Source organism: Fragaria vesca, linkage group LG3 (genome assembly GCF_000184155.1).
Source record: "Fragaria vesca subsp. vesca linkage group LG3, FraVesHawaii_1.0, whole genome shotgun sequence".
NCBI lineage: Eukaryota > Viridiplantae > Streptophyta > Magnoliopsida > Rosales > Rosaceae > Fragaria > Fragaria vesca.
In genome coordinates this window covers 13,772,047-13,794,995 of record NC_020493.1, presented here as the reverse complement: position 1 = coordinate 13,794,995, position 22,949 = coordinate 13,772,047, and the positions used below count along the sequence as shown (strand labels likewise).

Genomic DNA, 22,949 nt, shown 5'->3' with positions numbered 1-22,949 from the left:
TCCGAGATGCAAATCAACTCTGTTTCCTTAATGGATCTCGGCCTCTCGGCCTCGGTACCCTCGGTACCCTCGGTTGCAGCATTAACCCTTGGATCCCGTAGGCATCCGTTGCGAGGGTCTTTGGGCTCCCTAAAACTAATACTTCCGCCCTTCTCCTTCTATTATCTTGGTCGATGGCATAACATCCTCTCGCTGCCACTTGATCCCCCCGGATCGTCACTATACCCGCAGGGGATGGCAGCTTCATCATCAGCATGTGCTTAACAATGAAAGCTTTTATCTTCCATAGGGCCGGCCTCCCCAGTATCCTGTTGTAAGATGAGTCAAAGTCGACGACTATGAAGTCTATCCCTATCCTCAACGTGTTCCCCTCTACACCCTCCAAGATCATGAGAATATGATCTGAGCCTAGAGGCTGCACCACATCCCCTGAGAAGCTTATTAGCGGCTCATTATTCTGCGTGAGCTTATTGTTCCCTCTTCTCAACACTTGCCATGCGTTTCTGAATAGCACATTCACCGATGCCCCAGTGTCAATTAGGATCTTCTTGCATAGGTAATGATCCAACTACGCGGAGACCAGGAACTGGTCCTCATGTGGCTGCTTGATTCCTTGCTCTTCTCCTTTCTCAAATGTCACCGATCTCCAACTCACGTTGACATGCTGATTGTTGCAGCTCCCAAAGGTGAATATCTCTCGTCCTTCCTTGATCCCGGAACACTGCTTCTTTGCTTTGTTACTCATCTGGTCTAACCGTGCTCCCCCGCGGATCGTATTGATCGTCCCATAAACAGAAACTCTTGCCGCTTGCCGCTGACCTGACACGTACTGCTAGAGTTTGCTTACTTTTATCTGGCCCTTTATCGCCCTCTTTAGCTCTACACAATTGTTTACCGCATGAGTGGCCTCCCCGTGATACCCGTAATACTTCCCGGTGTCCTCCCTCCTGATCCCCTTTCCATGTTCTTACTTCTTGGATCGTTTGCCCCTGGGACTCGGACCTCCTATCTCTTGCTCGCGTATTGATCCCCGTACGTATCATGGTCTGCTTGACCATGCCTAATTGCCATCTCCATTAATTCATCATAACCCCACGGGTTTTCAATTTTCACGACATACATAAACTTCTCAGGCAACAGGGCTTGAACAAACGCCTCTTCCCCCACCTTTTTGTTGAGACTCCTGACCTTGGCCGTGGCTCCTTGTCAGCGATTCACGAAGGCTTTAAGCCCTTCACCGGGTCCTTGCTTTACCTTGAACAGCTGGGCTGTGTTCTGCCCGTCCATGCGCAATATGAAGCGGTTCACAAATCTGTCTGCCAGTTGTCTGAAGCTGTTTATCGAGCCGGCGGGGAGCTCGTAATACCAGCTCAGTGCCTCTTCTGATAGTGTCTCCTAGAACATGTTGCAACACATGGCATCCGTGTAACCCTTCGCGTTGGTGTGGGATTTGAAACTATCGGGAAAGATATGCGGGTCTCCTTCGCCCCCGTAGCTCAACTTCAAAGGCTTAGCTGTGTGAGAGCGTAGGGTCTACGTGATGGTCCTCGTGAATGGTCCCCCTCTTTCTTCGAATCCCATCCCAGGCAGGTTGTGTGCCGCCTGTCTTTCTGCTTCATTCACTCTCGTAGTCAGGTTCATCACACTATCCCTCATGGTCATCAAAGCCGCCTCTACCCCCGTTGGCTCTTACATGCACCCTCTCTTTGACGGGATTGGGAGCGGTGGTGGGTCCTCTCCCTCCATGCTTTCCGGGAACAGATTGGTCCCAACACAAACCGTTTTGCGAGTTGCTCGCGACGGCGTTATGGGGGATCCCCAGCCCTCTACCTACTGCTCTCGGAGGGTGGCAGTTGCCCGCTCGATCGCCTCGTCACTCTCTAACCTTCACGCCAATGCGCTCATTATGGTGGCATTATCTCGTTCCAACTTTTTCTCCCGGGTTACTGCCTCTAGGCGATCCTGGGCCCTTTCTCTCTCCAAACGTGCCACGTCTGCCCTCAATTTTTCGACCATGTCCTCCACTTCCTCTTGCGTGAGATCATGCACCGTTCCATCTAAGGTCTTTTCCTGGTCATTCCCTATGGGTGTGCATTCCAGCCTCTCACCCGATCCTTCATTCCGAGCAATGGTCCTCGGCGTTCTCTCCTCACCTAGACCGCGTTGGTCTTCCAACATTGTCCTACTCCCTTCTACTAGTTCACTTGACTCAGCCATCGAGACTCGGTAGCTTTTCGTAAGACTTCCCACAGATGGCGCTAATTGTTTCTGCAGATCCTGTAGACCTCGTAGAAGCTCTTTGGAGTGATCTCTGCCCTTAATTGCCGTTGACCAGCTACCTACAAAAGGAGATTGACCGGGACTTTCCAGTCTCTCTCTTCGATGATTGAGTCAGTTATGTGGTAGGTATAATATTTAATGCTAGGAGATTTCTTACCGTTTTGGTTGACTTCAGCATTGTATTTATAGCCCCGCGTTGACTTATATCTTGCTTGTTATTCAATGTGGGACAAATATGCTACTGAGGTCTGTTTGTTTGGCCTTCTGTGGGATGTCTCCTTCCTGGCCCAGACTGCTACAACCTCCAGGATGAGGCCTGCTCGGTCTACCCCACGTTGGGCTTCCTGTAGCATCGTGGGCCAGGGGAGATATTTATTGACTACCGATTAAAGCAACTGATATAGATTCTACGTAATTGATTTTGGCATAAATAGAGTGTTGTCATTCCGTAAAAAAAAATCTTATAGCTAAGGAGCACTAAATTGAGGACTAGTTGAGGATTTTCTCATTAAATCGTTTATTGCACTCACTTTTCAATCATTTTTTTTCATCTCAACCGTTTAATTTTTAGGTCTATATAAGTAGATCACTTATACAAATTTTCAGCCAAATCAATGATCGTTAAGGAATCGAACTAAATCAAATTAATGGACGATCTAATTTTGTCAAATAGGAGCTGTTTAAGTTTATAATTGATAAATCATATTTATGAATGCTTTAACGATTTTTAATTTAGATGAAAATTACTCATATATATCTACAAACTAAACGGTCGATATGTGAATATGCGATCGAAAAATTTAGATGTAACCGTTTAATTAGTCATCAACTTAATGGTTCTCCAACTCATTGGTCCTCCGACTGATTGGCACTCATTAGAACCTAACCCCTGTATCAAAATCAATAAACCATTTTCCCGGTAGAACTCACTCACCCTCCCACCCAAGACTTGAAGAAATGCAGGGGTCAAGTCAATACGCGCGAAACAGCAACGAGCAACACGCCCCAGGCTGCAGGCCCCAGATAAACATTTCTGCATAACCAGCCAATCCAAAAGCAGCGCAAGAATACAAAACCAGGAGGACCAAGACTTTCCTTTATTAAAGCCAATTAACACCAACTCACTCCCCAATAATTATATTCTACATCTCCTGCTATACTTCTCGGCAATCATGTCCCTTTCACTCTCTTATCTTCTTCTTCTTCTTCTTCTTCTTCATCGGTCTCTCTGAAACTCCTCCGATCCATCCAAACCAAACATGGCGGGATCCTCAGGCGGCGGCTGCTGCCAATGCTGCATCAGCTTCATCTTCACCGTCGGCCTCACCGCCCTCTTCATGTGGCTCAGCCTACGTACCTCCAATCCCAGCTGCTCCATCAAGTACTTCTACCTCCCTGCCCTCAACAAAACCCTAAACGACACCGGAAACAGAACCCTTTACGTCTCCCTCGCGTTAAACAACGGCAACAAAGACAAGGGGATCTACTACGACACCATCAACCTCACCTTCAGCCTCCCCAACAGCAACACCACCAAGCCAGTAGTAGGCAACGCAAATGTCACCAAGTTCTACCAGGGCCACAAGAAGAAGGCCACCAAGAAGGTGGAGTTGGGGTCCGACAAGCTCAACTGGACGGCGGTTTCCGGGTCGGTTTATGCCAACGGGTCGAGTCATTTCCGGGTGGATTTGGTGACGGCGGTGAGGTTTAAGATCATATTCTGGAGGACCAAGAGGCATAGGTTGATGGTTGGGGCGGATGTGGAGGTCAACGCTTCAGGTACCAAAGTCAACAAGAAGGATATTAAGCTTTCTGCTGCAGATCATCAGCTTGCTGCTTATTCTGGCCAGCTCTGGGTTTTGCTCAATTTCTTGGTTTTCATTTTGCTCAATCCTTGGTGTATTTTTTTTTTGGGTAAAATTCGATGTATCTCTCTGGTTTTAGTTTAGGAAGACATTGTTGCTAATTGTTTGTAGGCAGCAGATTAATTTCCAAGCGAAAATAACAGATTTGTGAAATGGGAATTTCAACTGTAGAGGGCAAAGTATTTGTTTTTTTTTTTTTTTCCTTTTCTTGTTTTGTTGGTATTATTGCATCAGTTTTGCATACTTTAAAAAAATTATTCACATTCATGTGTGTGATTTTTGTGCAGTTGATCGTTGAGAACTTGAGATGTTTGGTTTAGAGCTTAATACTCTGTAATGTTTGGTATTAATTAAGCTTTTAACCTTTAGCTAGCCCATCACCAAGAAAACAAGATTTAAACCAAACCAATTAAGCCCCACTGAAACAAAGATGATATTTTCTTAGTTTCGATCTTGATTTGATTATTTCAAGGAAAACGACCATTTCAGCTACTTATATATACTGTGATTGATCAATATCTCAAATAACGTTTGATCATGAACACAAATGGATGTTGCGGAAGAGCTGATATCTCTCCTAATCCTCTATTTATTAAAAAAGAAAAAATGAACACAAATGGATGTACATATCACAATTTAGTATCTCGAAGGGTTACTAAATTCTCATGGGGTTTTTCATGTAGTCTCAGGACGAAGGACAGAGGATAGTACAATATTATCGATAAAAAACAAGGATGGAGGATAGTTGTTGCCCATGCAGTTTTTTGAACTGTTTTTGCTAATTATATAAGCAAAGTTAGCAAAATCTGAGAATCAAAAAGTTATATATTCCAAGTGATCATATGTTTTACTCAATCGAGAGAAGTAGCCAGATCCTTGGTGCCTTAGCTTAAGGAATTCCCACCATTTTGTCTGACAATTGCCCAGAGGTATCAATTGACAATGTTCCCGGAATCATCATTTACATACTGTAAAGGCTTAGGGTGGAGCCACCGGACCATTCCTTTGTTATTTGGGTAGATGATGAGAAGAATAATACTACTGATTTCAAGATACAAGGCAGTGCCACTAGACCACTTTGCCTTGCAAGTAGGAATTATCTTGGCAATTCTAAATTCAAGTTCAAACTATGTCCAACACTGGCTGAAGTTAAGCAAAGTCTGAATTCATATTTTTCTCTTATGTTGTGTGCCACATGGCTCTTGAATGCATTTCCATATATTGTGTATTACTACATTGATTAAGCTATTCTATACTTTGGTAGACCAAGTTCGTATGATGATATAGATTAGTTGTATGGAGTTACATATCTATGTGCTAAACGTCGTCTATCTTTGCATTTTAGCCTAACTACCGAGAGTAAATGTATCTATAGATTAATGTACATGGTTAAGAGAAATCCAAAGATGCACTACTATTATCCAGTTATTATATATGCTGCAACAGTGCAAGGGATGATAGGCAAAATTATTGAGTTATTAACATGTTCACAGCAAGTGATTTGTATATGGAAATCTTAAATGATTTCTACCTGCAACGTAAAATGCATATTTTACCTAAATACAAATTCCTTTCAATATTGACAAAAATTCTGCTATACCAATTCAAGGACTAGAGTCTCCATGTTTTATACGACATATCCTTAATATCTAGTCACCGTTTCTACCTTGGAGGTGAGCTACCAGTTTGTAGCTTTATCAGTGAGTAGTATGCTCCATTGCGCCCTAATGAAATCAGATCATTATGTGAACCTTGTTCTTCAACCTTTCCATTCTTGATCACAGCAATGGAGTTGGCCTTCTGAATTGTCGATAGCCGATGAGCAATGACTATGCATGTTCTGTTGACCATCATCTTCTCAAGTGCTTCTTGAACTGCGTTTTCTGACACGCTGTCAAGTGCACTTGTGGCCTCATCCAGCAGGAGGATTGATGGATTCTTCAGAATTGCCCGGGCTAGTGCTATCCTTTGTTTCTGGCCTCCTGATAGCTGAACTCCTCTCTCTCCACAGTATGTGTTATAACCATCATTCATTCCACTGTAAAAAGAGGAACATAAAAGTGAAACTAATTATTAGTATACTTGCTATGAAGCTAAGTAGCTAACACAGCAATGCCTCTATATTATGCAAGCTGTAATGTCATACCTTATAAATTCATGAGCATTTGCCAGAACTGCAGCCCTCTTTATCTCAGATTCCTTCGAATTCTCTTTACCATAGGCGATATTTTCACGGATAGTTCCAGCAAACAAAGTTGGCTCCTGACTAACCAAGGCTACATGTGCCCTCAGCATTCTCAAGTTGTAGTTCTTAATATCCTGCTCATCTACAAATACTGATCCCTTCATTGGATCATAGAACCTCTCAATCAGCCCAATAATGGTGGATTTGCCCGAACCACTCTGGCCAACTAGTGCCACTGTTTTGCCTGCATCAATTCTGAGGCTCAGTCCCTTAAGAATCATCTGCTCAGGTCTTGTTGGATATGCAAAGAAAACAGTTTTGAACTCGACGCGCCCCTTTATCCTCCTCTTAATCTCCAGTCCCCATCTGTTATCAGGATCAATCTCAGTTTTCCTATCTAAAATGGCAAAAACTGCTTGAATGGCACTGGCCCCTTTAGATATATCAGAAGTCATGCTCCCAGCTTCTGCAATAATATAAGCAGTAAACAGTAATATCAAGAAGGCCTGGAAAAGTTCCTTGGAGGTTATCAACCCTTGCACAAGTAGCCTCCCACCATACCAGTAGGCTAAAGCTGAAGCCGCCGTGTTAAAGAATTGGGAGCTAAACAAGCCAGCACCAGAAACATAGGATTGCTTGATACTCTCTTTCTTAGGACCAGCCAAGGTTGCACCAAACAGCCCCATAATCTTTTTCTGTGAAGAAAAGGCTGTTATAGTTCTGTGGTTAATAACAGCTTCACTTGCCAATTGGCTTCCTTCTTTTTGAGCCTTTCTCGCCTTCTCACCCATACTCTTCATCAAGATACTCCTTGCATAAAAGCTCCCAATGACTAGGGGCTGCACTGCTATCATCACAAGGGATAGTCTCCATGTTAGCACAAGTCCTACTGTGTAAGCAAAGGTAGCCCCGAAAACTGCTTGGACCAGCAATGACATTCTGTCACCAACAAGAGATCGAACCATGTTTACTTCAGTGGCTAGCCTTGCACAGATAGCTGCACTTGTGTTCTCATCATCATCAAACCACCCAATTTCGAATGTCAAAAGCTTTTCAAGCAGTTGCTCTCTTACCCTTGTGGTCAACTTCTCTCCCATGATTGCAAAGTTATAGTGTTGGATGAGATTGGTGAAGAAGTTGAAAACACCAATGCCTATGAAAACAAAGGACAAGACTCTCGATTGGGACTTGATTTCTGATTTATCCTGGAGGAAGTAGATTGATATAAGTGAGCCTACACAGTACGCATTGATAGGTTGTACTGCTCCAGAACCTATTGCACCCAAGCATCCAAGTAATGCTTGTCCCCACTCTGGTGCATTCATTTTCAGCAGGCGCCATTGAGAAGGAGGAGGATAAGTTGAGTTCTTTAAGTCATCATCATAACTTCCATCATCAGGATCGTATTGGACAGAGAACGAATAAGGTGTGCCCATGTTGGACCTGGGTGTCCCAATGGACATGGGGGTTCCCATAGAGATGGACATTCCAGTACCACTGAAGGAGTATATTGCTGGAGTGTTATGAGCACTGGAGCGGGCACTAATGGGGCTCGGTGCAACACTTCTCCTACGCCGAGGTTTTTCATATGATTGACTATCTTCAGGAGCTTCATTTTGTGCTGCCGTTTGCTGCAACTGGACCATCTTGAAGTATTCACCTCCTTGCTCCCCATTCTTTCTCATTAGCTCATTGTGCGAGCCTGATTCGATTACTTTCCCAGCTTGAAGAACCACAATCAAGTTTGCTGTTCGGATTGTTGACAGGCGATGCGCTATAATAACTGTTGTCCTCCCTTTCGATGCTTGATCAATTGCCTCCTGAACAAGTCTTTCAGACTGTGCATCCAATGCACTAGTTGCTTCATCTAGAAGTAAGATTTTGGGATCCCTGAGCAGAGCTCTTGCTATAGCTATTCGCTGCTTTTGCCCACCAGACAGTTGGAATCCAAATTGACCAGCCTGCAGGGAAAACCACAGAAGTCATGTTAGGACTTAACATTACATCACATACTTGAAGTCAACCAAAATGAATTTTGAAAAATGAAAGATAACATACCTGAGTTTCATATCCATCTGGTAACTTGACAATGAAGTCATGTGCATTTGCAGCTTTAGCTGCATTTGTTATTTCTTCCATTGAAGCACCTTCCTTTCCAAAAAGTATGTTCTCCCTTATGGAAGTTGCAAACAGAACAGGTTCCTGATTAACTAAACCCATTTGGGATCTCAACCATTTCGGCTGAAGTCTTCTGATTGCATGTCCATCCAAGAGTATTTCTCCTTCAACCGGGTCATAAAATCTTTCGATCAATGAAATGATTGTCGACTTGCCAGAGCCACTTCCCCCAACTAGACCTACACTCTTACCAGCCGGAATCTTAAGATTCAAGCCTTGTAAGATTTGGCTATCAGGTCTTGATGGGTAACTGAAGTAAATGTCTTGGAATTCAATTTCTCCTCTCACATGTGACAAAGCCTTCCCTTTCCTGTCTTCAGTTTCAATACTAGGAACACGGTCAATCATTTCAAGGATTCGTGTTGTAGCTGCTAATGCCTCTGTGATGGCAGTTAAATTAGGAAGTGCACTTAAAATACTCCTGCAATTGCAAAGCTAAACTATGAGTCCAAGTTTGGAAGCAAGTAAACATATAGAAAACAAGGATCAGTGTTTTTTTAAAGCAACTCACAGGCCTCCCATGAGGACATTGAAACCGGCGACAAAGACATGTCCTCCATCTTCTCCTTTTTGAGTAACCAAATAAATCCCAACCCATGCCTGAAAACCCCAACCAACATAAATCATTCCCATGCTTCCCATCAGGACTCCTTTCACTAAACCCACCTTGATTCCAATTTTTGTGACAGCCTGAAGTGCAGTGCTAAACCTCTTTAGTGTTTGGTTCTCTCCAACATATGAATATACAGTTCTTACTGAAGAAATTGCTTGTTCAGCAATCCCTCCTGCAACTCCATAAGCCCCAATCCCCTTCATTACAAGGCCCATCAATATACTTCCAAAGAAAAGCCCTGGAGCTATGAACATGATTGAAAGTGGCATCGCCGCCAATGTCAGCCGCCAGGAAAGTGTGAAGGCAAATATATGGCAGAAGAAGAAAGTTGACATGTACGCTAGGCAGTCCGGTATCTACATCCCGGAAAAATCTCATTCAGTCCAGAGCTTAAATATATATGGTGCTGTACTTCATATTTCTACTGATAATTGATTCATGCTAACTGCACATGTTATTCTATGCTTCATTTAAGTTCAGAGTGCTGCAGAAGTTACTGAGAGCTTTGTCCTCCTCCCAACAGATGGGTATGTCAATTGAATCATAGATATGTTTTGAGAGTTCCTGATCCTCCTACATACACAATCTAACATACATGCCAGGACTTTTATTATGCAATTTTAGCAAGTCCTGCGAAGTAAATTCTGGCATCTCTGTATAAATGCCTTGCAAGATGATACTGTATGTGAATATGTTATGATCTAGAAACGAAAATAAAAATAGAAGCATGGTATGTTATAATGTCACGCTACAATCAAAACCACATATTCAAATAAGGATCCATGATTAATAATTTCAGTTATTCTGACAGCATAAAGATTATTTGACAAGGATTGTTTAAAATAAATTTTGTAATGTATCAGAACAGCTTTGTACTTTTCTCATGTTCATCTCAGCATGTTTTTAATCTTAGTTGTACCGACTTAAATCTAACCTTCTCGCATAAAGCAACTTGGACTGCATTGGCATCGGAGGAGATGATTGAAATAACTTGGAATGTTGTCGAAGAACCAGCAGTCTGGGTGTCAAAGAACGAAACTTCTTGTTTGAGAACAGAATTGAGATACTTCATCCTCATTCTCGAAGTCTGCCTCTCCGCAGTCCTTGCCCAACATAACCCTTCTGCAGAAGCAGTTGTCACGGAAACAAATCAGTTCAAGTTCTAGAGAATTCCTCATTCAGTTCCATAATTTACAAGATAGAAGATTGGATATAAGCTATATACCAACAAATGCAGCGAGTCCAACTCCAATAGCAACATAAAATAGCCTGAGTGCAAACTACAAAAATGAAGAGAAGAGTTAGCCAATTCTGTCACAACTAGCTACAACATCAAATATGCTTTGTACTAGAGCAACGCTACATTTTCAAGAGAGTTTGCAATCCTTACCTTGTCTACATCAGCATTAGTCAAAGCACCACTGGAACTTCCATAGGAGTTGATCACCTCACTAAGAATGAACATCATGAGAGGGTTCTGCAATCCATCACCAATGCTTCCTAGAGTCCCAAAGAACATCAGCAACTTGTCTGTGACGTCTGCATAGCGAAACATGCTGTTTTTGAGCCCCATTTCTCCGAGGAGGACGGGTTGATTAACAACTTAGTTTCAGGGCTTTAAGTTTTTATACACGTACGTACTTCATCACCTATTTAATAAGACAGAACTAAGATTGATGTCGAACTATTTGATGTGTAGTTTATATATCTAGTTTGGAAGAATATCGGCAGCTTGTTATCTTATATTGTGCTTTATATCCACTGTGCTGATGCCATTGCTATTGGGTTATTAAAATAAGCCGGCAGCCCCATTTTGTATCTTGGCAAGCAATGCATGTTTGTTACCCTAATTCCAACTAATAATTAGGCAATAATTCACCTGGTTACTGTTAACTTTGTCCCCATGCTTTTCTACTACTTGATCAGAATTATTTCCCAATTGTTTCATTACTTCAAATTATGTATAGCCCTTGAAAACCATAATCATCTCACTATTTCACAGAAACAATGTTTTTGCTATTTTTTTTTATGAGAAATTTTAAATACACACTCATAATCTCTTAATACACACCCTTTGTTTAATACACCCCTCATTTAGTTTTTCATTTCGATATTAGACTTAATACATATCCCAAACTGCCTATAATACCCTTATATCTAAAATTAATGTTATTTAGTATAATTATTATAAATTTACTATATATTTTGGTAACTCTTTTACATATTTTTTTCTATTTTTTGCTAGAATTTTTTTCTTTTCATCGCCAAATTTATAATCAAAAGACTATTATTACACAAACTCCAAATCTCTGATGCGACATCAATCATTTAGAATTCAAAAAAAAATATATCAACCATTTTAAGTTTTCGGAGTTCACAAGGTAGTAGAAGTACACTAAGTCACTAGTTATTAAACATATATACCTACTCTTTTCAATATAGCATGTCAAGATGAACATGTAATACTTCAAAATGATCTGCAAGATCAAAACTAAAAATGATACAAAAAGAAAAAAGAAACAAACAAGACAAAACCCAAATGAACCGATGTTAATTGAACAATACATGTGATTATTTGGTAGCAGTCGAAATTCGGGTCATGAATTCTAAAAGAGTTGTGGAGAAGAGTCAAGTTTAGAGAAAAAGTAGTTGTTTCGATAGTTTTAGGGTAGAAAATAAGACTTCTAATTGTGATTTTTCTTTTCTTTTTTAATAATAGATGTTTATCTTGGTCATTAAACATGCCCAAAATATTTGATGTGAAACATAAATTAATACGAGTGTGTATTAAGCTATTAGAGGTGTGTATTTAAAATTACTCTTTTTCGATTAGCTAACTAAGACGAAAATAAAGAGGAACTGCATATTTGCCATTAGTAGAGCAGATAGGCAATCCGGAAAGACAGGTAGTATATTAGAGAATAAGATGCAATCCCCATATCAGCGTCATATGCAATGTAGTAACAAACTACAACTAATCAAAAACGAACTAATTTGATGGGATTTAGAGGGGTTTTGTTCTCATTAGTTGTAATGTTCTGCCAAATTTGTATTTGGGAGTCTCATTCTCCGTTAAGAACTATGTGCTTGTTTTCATACATGACCAGTAGATGCCTAAGCCTGCAATTTTCCACTAATACCCAAACATAAAGCCAAGTCCAGTTCAACATGTTCAGTTCAGAAAAAATCCCTAGTATTATAAGATGAAAGCTCTTTGTAAAAGCAACCCCTAAAATATACTTTTGTCTTGCTGATAGTTCAGTTTCTGCAGTCCGAAGAACATAAAATCAAAGTTGACAGATCTCATATTCTTCATTGTTTTTCTTTCGTGTAATTCTTTGAGGTAGGACAATTGGATGTTGCCAACTATAAGTTCTTTCCTTAGGACACATGTAGCTGGAAATGAGTCTTCACTGTTTCTATTGAATCTGTCAAACGAGTCCTTGTCAGCTAGTGTATCCCCAGCAATAAAACCAGAAGTTGGGAATTTAAAAGCATATAAATTTTGCCTGTTTTGATTGGTAAAAGATTTAATACACTGTTCCATAGTTAACAAGACCTAGATAGTATAACACTGATGACAGGATTAGACAATTAAGACATGGTTGGATGGATCTAAACCTAAACTATCAACTTAATGGAACATACAAACGAGAACCTATTTTACTCTAATTCCTTTACATGACTTTTTTCGTAGTTATCACATGAGTTCTCTTTGTAACATGAGCTCTCAAGTGGTAAATATTAAACGAGACAAGACACTATATGAGAAATGTTACAAAGCTACTTAATACTCATTCACGTTTCATGTAAAATGATGATCAAACGCACTAAGTTAGAGTTAAATACTGAGTGTGACTATCCTGTCAGATAAAAATGATCCCCCTATTTTACCACTTTGTCCAAAACAAAGTAAAGATGCTCGTCGAATCCAAATTAAGCCAATGGTACAGAAATTTGTGTGACAGTTACGTGAGCGCGAAAGATTTCACCTGATATTACAGATACAAGGAGCCACCCCATTGTCAGCCCAACTGAAAATCAAGCTGCTACTGTCAGCACTTAGCAGTAAAGATGATGTACGAGGGTCTCTTTCATCCAAATATGAAAAGAGGAATCAGCTGAAAGATGTAGCAGAGCCATCAGGCAATCTAGCCAATATTAATCATCCTGTCCAGCATAAAGCCTAAGATGAAAAGCAACCAAAAAAAATACCTGACGGAATAGCGTTTGACGATCAAATGATTCAAGACTTTGCAGCACAGCAAATTATGCCAACAGTTTATCCAGAACTCATCAATATGACTTTTAACACAAACTCATATATAACTCTCATTTCAAACATACTAATGGGAAAAGGTAGCAGTTGATGTTCTAATTAAATCCTACTTCAAGCTATGAAAGTATATGGATACAGAAACGAAGAAAGCTGGATATTCCCAGGCATTTGAAACAATAAAAGTCTAATGGCTTAGGATTTAAAATATTCAGAAATTGACTTCTAGGATGTAATGGTAATGCTTCCCAGTTTCTCCAAACGAAAGGTGGTGGTCCCTTCTGAAAACATTTAAATAGAGCGTGTCTGGAATTTAAGCAGTAAGAACAAAGTAAACTCAAGCTTCAACATCCAAGGCACGTCAATCTGGAAGATAAGATGATATGACAATAAGAACCAGAACCACGCTGCTCTTTGATTGTTCACCTCCCCAGCAAAGTGTCCACTACCTGTTTAAGATGTTCAAGGACATATCAGAAGATGATTGAGTTCATCACAAGTAAAATACACCTAGGAACTGCTTGGTTCATTTCATACCCAGAATATCACAATGGCTGCATTATAAGTCAAGATTGCCTACTCGTTTCAGATTAAGATACGACTTGTACTCATTTAAAACACAAGATAAGTTAATGTAACTGCTAGGAAAAGAACATATATACAATCAAACGAAATTATAATACTTACAAGGGAGGAGGCTTTCTGTGTATGGAAAAAAAGCGTGAGAATTAGGTTCAAACTCTTCAAAGGTAACAAGGTCCCAGGAACTGTCATATGTGTCTAAGATAATATAATCGTGTGCAGTTATGAAAAAGATTTCACTTTCTCTAGCAGCTACAGAGTGAAGTACCTTCATCATTCCTCTGTAAGGAATAGAAGCACTGCATTTCTTCTCCCAAACAGATTCATTTTCACTCTTTAAAATCCAAATAACCACAGGCTCATCTTTTTTAGAAACCGCGACTACTGATAAGCAACCTTCAAAATCAATTAAGTAGGAGATTTCTGTGAGTGGCTCTGGAAGCCCAATAACTTCAAAATGTTCCAACATATCAACTGAAAGAATGGAACCAGGGACATGATGTTTTTCTTCTGAGGGAATAAACCAATAAACTTTTCCGTTAACAAATACGTGATGTGCACCCATAGGACGATGCGGAACATGACCTATACAACGCCAGGCTCCTGTTATGGATGAATATATCTCACACTCCGGAGGGAGTACTGTTTCAGGTCTAGTTTCGGGATGCAAACTCCAAGATAGCACATCCTCTGGGTCAGGAAGGACTATTTCAGAATTGGATTTGGAACAGAAAAACCGAAATACTTTATACTCACAGATATCTGGCCCAAAGGCAACACCAATGCCTAGGTCCTCTTCCGATGGGCTACATTCTGGAAGTAAAACAAAGTCACGAGTGGCGGGATCAGAGTACGATTAACAAGTCTGCCACTCCTTCAGAACTATATGATTTAAGAGTTATGGGAAAATTTGTAAGACAAATGAAACCATTATAGGAACAAACCATGCTAAGAGGTGATAGACGCTCATCAGTAGGAAGACTGATTGTCTCAGTGACTCCCGCATCAGCATCAACGAAATATATGTTTCTGTTAATTGGCATAAAAGGGAAAAATATATACTTGGCATTTTCTCTTGACCGACTTAAATGCAATCCAATGAAGGCTTGACTATGAATCAAACCATGCAAGAATTTAGATACAGCCTTAACATTTAGAAGGCACTTGACAGGAAGCCCTGAAAGTATATTATCGACCACACCATTAGATTCCAGATCCAACCACTCAACATTCTTCCTTCGGAAACATTTACTGACAGCATTAACCATTTCCATCTAGTCTTACTGGTTTTGCTTCCAGAGAAATACACTCTGCCACTTGGACTGTGACAATGAAATCTGACTGCATTATGAAAGGTCAAAAAAGTCTGTTTCAAATTTTTGATGGATTCATGAATATCAATATCTGCATTCAAAAGCACAGAAACAGAAACGAACGGAGATTTTATTCTACTTAATCCCTATATTTCAAAATCTTTATTTTAAAGAATAAAGCTTTGCAAACTCAAGATATATTTGATGCTGCGGGTCATCTCAAGATTTGTTAGTAAATACAAATACAGCTCCCTGTTGATTGACAGTACATGAAAATGAACTTCTGTGAGTTTGTCTTTAGGAAATAATACCACATTCATCTTGGATGAAGCATTTTGTGTCTCACTTAAACACTAATAAACCAACAGTATCAGTTCTATCAATTTGACCAGGATAGGCATCAATAAAAGGCAATAGCAAAAATTAGTATTGGGCCACATTTTGCATATGTGCTTGTAAAATTGCAACCCTGACATGAAATGGGAGCGAGCAACAAGTTGTGCCAAGGTCAGGGTCTGAAAAATATTCACTCTAAAAACCAAGTGAGGGAGCATATTTTTTGAACTAACATAACTAAGAAATCTTATATGATGAGTTCCCTACTAAATTTTCCCTCTTTCAAGATGCAATCTTCATGTTGGCTAATGTTTATGTTTAGCACATCAGTCAAAACTAGTAAATCATGAAACAAATTAACAATTGAAAAGATTTTTAACAAAAATACCTAAGTACTAAACCCACCAATGCTTTACCCAAGAGGTCAGCGTACAGAAGGAGACTCGAAAATGCTTCTTGAATGGGTGAGAAAGAATCTCGAAAAGAAAGCTTATAAAGCTCATGAATCTGCAAAGGTTCGCAACCTGGCAAACAACGTACCATGCACTGGAACAAGTGGCTACCTTGTTAAACATTTATCGCGCTCCTGAAATGACGAAACTTTCGAGGACTTTCTCAGCACCTGGTCGTAACTTTACCAAGTAAATTTAACATGTTTAATGATATACCAAAAATGATGAATACTATATGGGTATTTACTGAAATAAACTTGGAATTCATAGAACTCCGACTTAATCCAATGCAAGTTAGTTCTACTGCCTAAAGCATACATAATTAAAACAGTTTCAACAATGCCACAACGCCGGAATAAGATCTAGATAAAAAAATGGTGTATGGCAGTGTGTAATCCTATACATGGGATTTCAAGTAGCAATTCTGGCAGTCTCTAATCCCCTTCACTATAGTTGCACAGATAATCTATTGTTTATCCGATAGATGTCAATTCTTTCTCACTCTTGATATTCAAGATTCACATAAGTCGAAATTATCACATTTTGATATTCAAGCTAGGCTTTAACCCATGAATGCCATTCCCTACTATCAATTTCAGTAGCCATTAAACACCAATAAGCTAAAATCGCTTCCCCTAATTAACAAATCTATTTCATTCACATTGCACTAAATTCTTCAATTCCTTTTTTAAACTAAGAATTCATACATTCAAAACTTCAATTCACCCAAGAAACTGAAATTCCTTCAGTTGAACTTAAAAAAGTGTTCAATTCATTTTTCCCAATTTAGAAACACAAAATCTGACTCACAACAAAACACCAAAATTCATATGAACTAATAATTTTCATCAAATACCAAAAATACAAAAAAAAAAAAAAAAAAAAAAAAATACGAAACTCTATTACATGATCATCATTAGCAATAGTAAATTCAAAACCAAAAGAATTCTATAAAGGGTTGAGAAACCAATTCAAGGTATGCTTAGACAAAGAGTGATTCTGTAACTGATAGAATGGGAAAGAAAAAAATCTGAAAAGAGACAAAACTGAAAAATTGTACCAGTGGGAATGTGTAAGTTTCCATGCAATGAAGCAGAGGAGAGAGTTGGGCCTGGAGCGAGCCCATTTCGCAGAGAGAGAGAAGAAGACGAAGGATGAGGATGAAGATGTAGCGGAAAGAGAAGAGAGGGTGTGGAGCATGTTGAAGCATAACATGGCGAAATATAGAGAATGGAGAAGACGAGAGAGAAGGTATATCGAAGACTGCAAATTTGCACTTGGAAGCCCAGTTCTTATGCGGATCCAACCCTTTTCATTTTTTTACACCCAACAATATATATATTTTTCGTGTGACGTAAATTACAACTGTATGACGAGTCGAATTTACAATTTCTCATTTACTAAAGAGAAGGCTATCCAAATGGTATTGGGCAAGAATATCTTTTCTTGAAATTAATTCAGTAGAAATGTTTTTTTTTTTGTGTGTGTGTGACAGTGTTAGGGTACTTTAAGGGTTTTCGAACTTAGGTTGCGAAGCATACACACAACTAGTCAATGACCAGTAAGCCATTTACTGATTTTTTTGTTAATGTAGTTTTGAATTAACAATTTAACATAACCAGCTTCTGTATTGAACTAGGATGCTAAGTAACAAAATTATATGACAATTGAAAATCGACCACAAAACAGGTTTATTTAGGTTAATAACGGGTCTCTTATTATGAAATTTACACCATACACTTATTATTATCGTTTTCAAATATATAGCAAATTTGATAGCTTTTGTTACTGAATTCTCATAATGTGCGTTTACAAACTTGGTCGAAGAGGATAGAACAAAATATGAATCAAAATATGAATGATTTCATTCATAACACATGTAGAGATCACATCTTTATTTAGCAATAGTAAATGAAGAATAATATTACTGTGAATTATTCTATATAGCACCAAATCCGACATCACACGGCCGTGGTTTTGCCGTCCCACCCTAACCTCTTCTGGTAAACTTGATCGGAATCCATTAAGTATATGCCATCTTGCCGCGCTTGCCATATGCAATGAACACCACTACAATGTGGAAGAAAGTCTAAATCGGTTTTAAATGCAACAAAACCAGCATGGTGATTCAAATACCTCAAGTCACAATGGAAAAGTGTGCTACCCGGGAAATTGACTCTAAACCCGAATTCGAAGTGGTTACCAGGAGGAAGAGTACGAACAAGAACATCGTTTTTGGACTTGCAAGTAACATCAAGTTTATGGAGTCCCACTTCGTTTATTATGCGTACAAAAAACTTTTTAAAAGGTTCAGGTATCCAAATATCATGAGCTCCTTCTGGTGCCGGAGCCGGAGCAAGTTCTGGGGTCAGATCAATAGACTCTCCTGGAGCCGGAGCAAGTTCTGGGGTCAGATCAACAGATTCTGACCTCGCCCTCGTCGCAACACATAGTATGAATCCAACAAGAATCAAGAGAGTTGTCTTTGATCCCGTCATTTTCTGAACTATGATGAAAAGGGAGATTTGGTAGAGTCACTAGTGTGTGTCTTTGTGATTATATAGTCAAAGAAGAAGGGTAATACATAGAACACTTCCATGTATAATAGATTTGCGTATATACAATGCATTGCCTTGCATGGTAAACAATGATGATAATTGCATGCGTTAAGGTTGAATGCATTATGTTTATATAGAAACAAGCTTTAATAACCAAAAAAATCAGCTCTACTAGAAACAGAAACTGAATACCAAAACCAGACTGAAGGCCAAAACCATAAAAGAAAAAAGGAAACAAATCAACATCGAGGTTTCAGGAAACAATTCAGAATTATTGCGATAAGTTCAGAGAATCAAGAGTGTTATGTTAGAATGAAGTACGTATGCATTTCTTTCTATGAATGAATGATATTAAGATGTAGGCAACACCTCCAAAAGCAAAGAGAGAACAAGCCCCCAATTCAGGACTCTACAACAAATCAGTAATTGCAAGATCAACCACACAAATTTGAGAAACTACAGTTTTGTTTGAGCAGAGCACATGAGAACACAGAGACAACTCGACATCAAAAGCACACACAAAAGCATGATTTCTTTTCAAGAAATAGCATGAGAACACAGATAATAAAAAAAAACACAGAAGCAACCCGACCATCCAACACAGATGAAAAAAGCAAAGAAGCAACTCTGATCAATGTAGATCGAAAATATACACAAACATGACCACATGAGCATCCATTCTCATTCCTGTCCAGTAAGGATTCGTGACATTTACAAAACCAAAAATAGAACTTTGCTCAAATATAAATAATGAAATGCAATCTGAAAGGAAAACCATACAAATGCAAACAGAGCACATGGACAAAACGTCTTTGCCTTTTATTTTATTTATCTAAACGAAAAGTCATAAGATGAACCATCCAAGAGTACATAACCAAATAAAACTAAATAGTAAGGATATCAAATAACCAAATAAAACTAAAACCAAAGCAGTAGACTGCTCACTACAATGACAAGATGGCACCATCAGGATCACTCAGAAATTCAGAAACCACCACGGAGGCGAAGGACGAGGTGAAGGGTTGACTCCTTTTGAATATTGTAATCTGCTAGAGTCCGGCCATCTTCAAGCTGCTTACCAGCAAATATGAGCCTCTGCTGGTCCGGAGGAATGCCCTCCTTGTCCTGAATCTTTGCTTTCACATTATCAATTGTATCAGAACTCTCTACCTCCAAGGTTATGGTCTTTCCAGTGAGGGTCTTCACAAAGATCTGCATCCCACCACGTAGACGGAGCACCAAATGCAGAGTTGACTCCTTCTGTATGTTGTAATCTGCCAGTGTCCTACCATCCTCAAGCTGCTTTCCTGCAAAGATGAGCCTCTGCTGGTCTGGGGGAATGCCTTCTTTGTCCTGAATCTTTGCCTTGACATTATCAATTGTGTCTGAGCTTTCCACTTCCAAAGTAATAGTTTTCCCTGTCAAAGTCTTCACAAAGATTTGCATTCCACCACGCAGACGGAGAACCAAGTGCAATGTTGATTCCTTTTGAATGTTGTAGTCTGCAAGAGTTCTTCCGTCCTCCAACTGTTTACCTGCAAAGATGAGCCTCTGCTGATCTGGGGGAATACCCTCCTTGTCCTGGATCTTTGCTTTAACATTGTCAATTGTATCAGAGCTTTCCACCTCCAATGTGATTGTCTTCCCAGTAAGGGTCTTCACAAAGATTTGCATTCCACCACGAAGACGGAGCACCAGGTGGAGGGTGGACTCTTTTTGGATATTGTAATCTGCGAGCGTACGGCCATCCTCTAGCTGTTTGCCGGCAAAGATGAGCCTCTGCTGATCTGGGGGGATGCCCTCCTTGTCCTGAATCTTTGCCTTGACATTATCGATTGTGTCAGAGCTCTCAACCTCCAATGTGATGGTCTTCCCTGTGAGAGTCTTGACAAAGATCTGCATGCCACCACGGAGTCTAAGCACCAGGTGGAGGGTGGACTCTTTTTGAATGTTGTAGTCAGCAAGTGTTCGGCCGTCCTCGAGCTGCTTGCCAGCAAAGATCAGCCTTTGCTGGTCTGGGGGGATTCCCTCCTTGTCTTGGATCTTTGCCTTGACATTGTCAATAGTGTCAGAGCTTTCAACCTCGAGGGTGATAGTCTTGCCTGTGAGGGTTTTCACAAAGATCTGCATCTGTTAAACACAAAAAAAAAAAAAAAATTATATCAGTCACCTTAATCAATTTAACCAAAAGAATAGATTATCTTATGAAGGAAAATCCAAGACTGGTTGTAGAAAGAAAATCTAAACCACTTTCAAGATGTAAAACAAAACAAAAGAGACCATTCCTGATTATTGAATCAACTAAGCAAGGACTTCGCTTAAATATATATCCATTGACGACCGAGCAAACAAAACCGACACAAGCAAACACAAAATACTGACTATGAACTATCACCAGTATCAAATATCAAAAGCACATGAATGTATGTATGTCTCATGGCCAGTCCCATATGGTAAACGCAGCTATGCCGCTCCACAAGGCAATGGAATATGAGACCATCCATCACGGAGATGCTCGTGATAGCACCTTCAACGTTACAAAGCTTTATTTGTGACGCTTAATTGAGATTTTACGAACACATAATGTTTTCTCCCATATAAAAGCTTGAGATCTTAACAGACAAAAATCTCACGTCACCCAATTACTAGGACCAAAAAAACCAAACAAAATCAATAATTTCCTAACTCTGACATTCAAATCACAACCCAGCATCTTCTATGAATTTCAATATTCTAAACAAATTAAAAACAACAAGCAGCCAAAATCGTCATCCACAATTAGCTCAAACGAATCGTATAACACAAAGCTCAAACAAAATCAAATTCTCATCAATAATTTCTAAATCTATAACAAACGAAACCTCGGCGCTATACGATTCATCGCAGCAGATCAATCTAAATTCGCAGTGAATTTTGTACAGATCTAAACGAATTTACACAAAAGATTCAAATTACACAAGAAATTGATTGATCAAAAATCGAAGAACAGAGGAACGAACCTTGAGAGAGAGCGAGAGAGAAGTTTGCAGAGCTACGACGAATGGGTTTGCCTCTGAAATCTGATTTCTGAATGATGGAAGGGTTTGGGGATCAAGAAGCCTTCTTATATAGGACCATTCGCCTTGGAGATATCCAATCCGAGCGAGCCACGTGTTATGACTAATCGGCTTTCTCTGGCATGCACGCCAAGTTTAGGTTCCTTGTTTTACCAAAATACAAGATCCTTTCTTTTGTAGGGCTACCAATTATTCTTTGTGTATTATTGAATTATTGAAAAATTTGATAAAAATTGATAATTTTTTTAATCTAAAACACAGTTTTCATTAATAGACTATGGCTTAGTTTGGTATTGTGGTGTGAATAATCTATGGTAAAATAAAACAACTGTGAGAAAAATCAGCAATCAAATAAATTGATTTGGTGTTTGGTAAATTATTTTTATAAAACTGCTGTGAGATTAAAAGTGGTATCAAATGTGTTTGGTAAGTCAGTGTAAAATAATGGCGGTGGCTTACATTTACAAAAATAACCTTAAAACTAATATATGAATTTGCAGCAACCGATGCTTAGTAGAGAAATGTCCCAGAGAACTTCAATATCTAAACAAGCCTAGATTAGACCAAATCACTACTATTCATTGCTTAAATCCAATGATAAGAACTAAGAACCCTTTGTGAAAACAATTAAGATCGGTGTTAGATTATGTTTGGAAAATGATCAAAACTGACAAGTCCAGAACTAGAATCAATCCTAACTAGAAATCCAGCATAGGTGCCCAAAAGAAAAAAGAAAAATAAAACTGAGGAATTAAGAAAATATTTGACAATTATCAAAGAGGACAATGAAGGAGGGTGATTGCTGATTGGTTTCAGACGGTTGTAGTTCATTGATGATGGATATATTGAGGGAAAATGGTTTATGAGTAGATAAGAATTAAAGAATCAATGAAGCAAAAACAGAGGGGAAAAAAACAGAAGAAACTCAGGCAATTATCAAAGAAAGGAAACCAAAAAGGCTTTACCAGACGAGGGATCAAACAAACAGAAGTATTTTTGCATAAACAGTGAGGATAGCCTTGGAATTTTGTAAGTTTCATTAAAGCTCCGCATCTGTCACACCCCAATTTTCTAAGGATAAATTTTCAAAAATTTGGGCATGATATAACTCAAAAATCTTAATATCCAAAAACCTGCTCAACAACTTCCAAATTAAACAAATACTGGAATGTAAATGTAAATAAACTCATCAACCGAGTTAAACATTACATCTCCATAATTACATCAACTTCAAAAGTCTAGTAATAATAAAGTC

General features: G+C 39.2%; 4 protein-coding genes across 4 annotated transcripts in view; 1 reads left to right on the top strand and 3 right to left on the bottom strand.

Moving 5' to 3' along the window:
- The first annotated feature begins 3,380 nt into the window (after positions 1 to 3,380).
- Positions 3,381 to 4,738, top strand: LOC101297223 (protein NDR1-like). The gene has a single exon (XM_004294297.1). The coding sequence runs from the start codon at positions 3,540 to 3,542 to the stop codon at positions 4,227 to 4,229; it is 690 nt and encodes a 229-aa protein (XP_004294345.1). The 5' UTR covers positions 3,381 to 3,539; the 3' UTR covers positions 4,230 to 4,738.
- A 1,069-nt stretch (positions 4,739 to 5,807) lies between these two features.
- Positions 5,808 to 10,694, bottom strand: LOC101313784 (putative multidrug resistance protein-like). The gene is made up of 7 exons (XM_004295744.1): positions 10,512 to 10,694; positions 10,347 to 10,401; positions 10,056 to 10,243; positions 9,020 to 9,477; positions 8,389 to 8,929; positions 6,292 to 8,291; positions 5,808 to 6,183 (listed from the first exon to the last, which is right to left on the bottom strand). The coding sequence occupies exons 1-7, from the start codon at positions 10,692 to 10,694 to the stop codon at positions 5,808 to 5,810; spliced, it is 3,801 nt and encodes a 1,266-aa protein (XP_004295792.1).
- A 3,125-nt stretch (positions 10,695 to 13,819) lies between these two features.
- Positions 13,820 to 15,253, bottom strand: LOC101313496. Its single transcript, XM_004295743.1, has 3 exons — positions 14,908 to 15,253; positions 14,248 to 14,792; positions 13,820 to 13,846 (listed from the first exon to the last, which is right to left on the bottom strand). Exons 1-3 carry the CDS (start codon positions 15,251 to 15,253, stop codon positions 13,820 to 13,822), a joined length of 918 nt encoding a protein of 305 aa, XP_004295791.1.
- Positions 15,254 to 19,439: 4,186 nt separating this feature from the next.
- LOC101296071 (polyubiquitin-A-like) overlaps positions 19,440 to 22,949 on the bottom strand; it is a 120,349-nt gene continuing 116,839 nt past the window's right edge. The window contains exon 4 of the mRNA XM_004294293.1: positions 19,440 to 20,768. Within this exon, the coding sequence (XP_004294341.1) occupies positions 19,623 to 20,768 (1,146 nt within the window). The 3' untranslated portion in view covers positions 19,440 to 19,622. The remainder of the gene's footprint in view (positions 20,769 to 22,949) is intronic.

Excerpts from the sequence above, each read along its gene's own strand:
- LOC101297223 (XM_004294297.1), top strand. The coding sequence starts at position 3,540 with ATGGCGGGATCCTCAGGCGGCGGCTGCTGCCAATGCTGCATCAGCTTC.
- LOC101313784 (XM_004295744.1), bottom strand. The coding sequence starts at position 10,694 with ATGGGGCTCAAAAACAGCATGTTTCGCTATGCAGACGTCACAGACAAG. Across the intron at positions 9,478-10,055 it reads AAGTTGCTTTATGCGAGAAG|ATACCGGACTGCCTAGCGTA; the intron begins GTTAGATTTAAG and ends TCCGGGATGTAG. Across the intron at positions 6,184-6,291 it reads AATGCTCATGAATTTATAAG|TGGAATGAATGATGGTTATA; the intron begins GTATGACATTAC and ends CTCTTTTTACAG.
- LOC101313496 (XM_004295743.1), bottom strand. The coding sequence starts at position 15,253 with ATGGAAATGGTTAATGCTGTCAGTAAATGTTTCCGAAGGAAGAATGTT. Across the intron at positions 14,793-14,907 it reads CATGGTTTGTTCCTATAATG|AATGTAGCCCATCGGAAGAG; the intron begins GTTTCATTTGTC and ends TTTTACTTCCAG. Across the intron at positions 13,847-14,247 it reads CTTACAGAGGAATGATGAAG|GTAGTGGACACTTTGCTGGG; the intron begins GTACTTCACTCT and ends CATCTTAAACAG.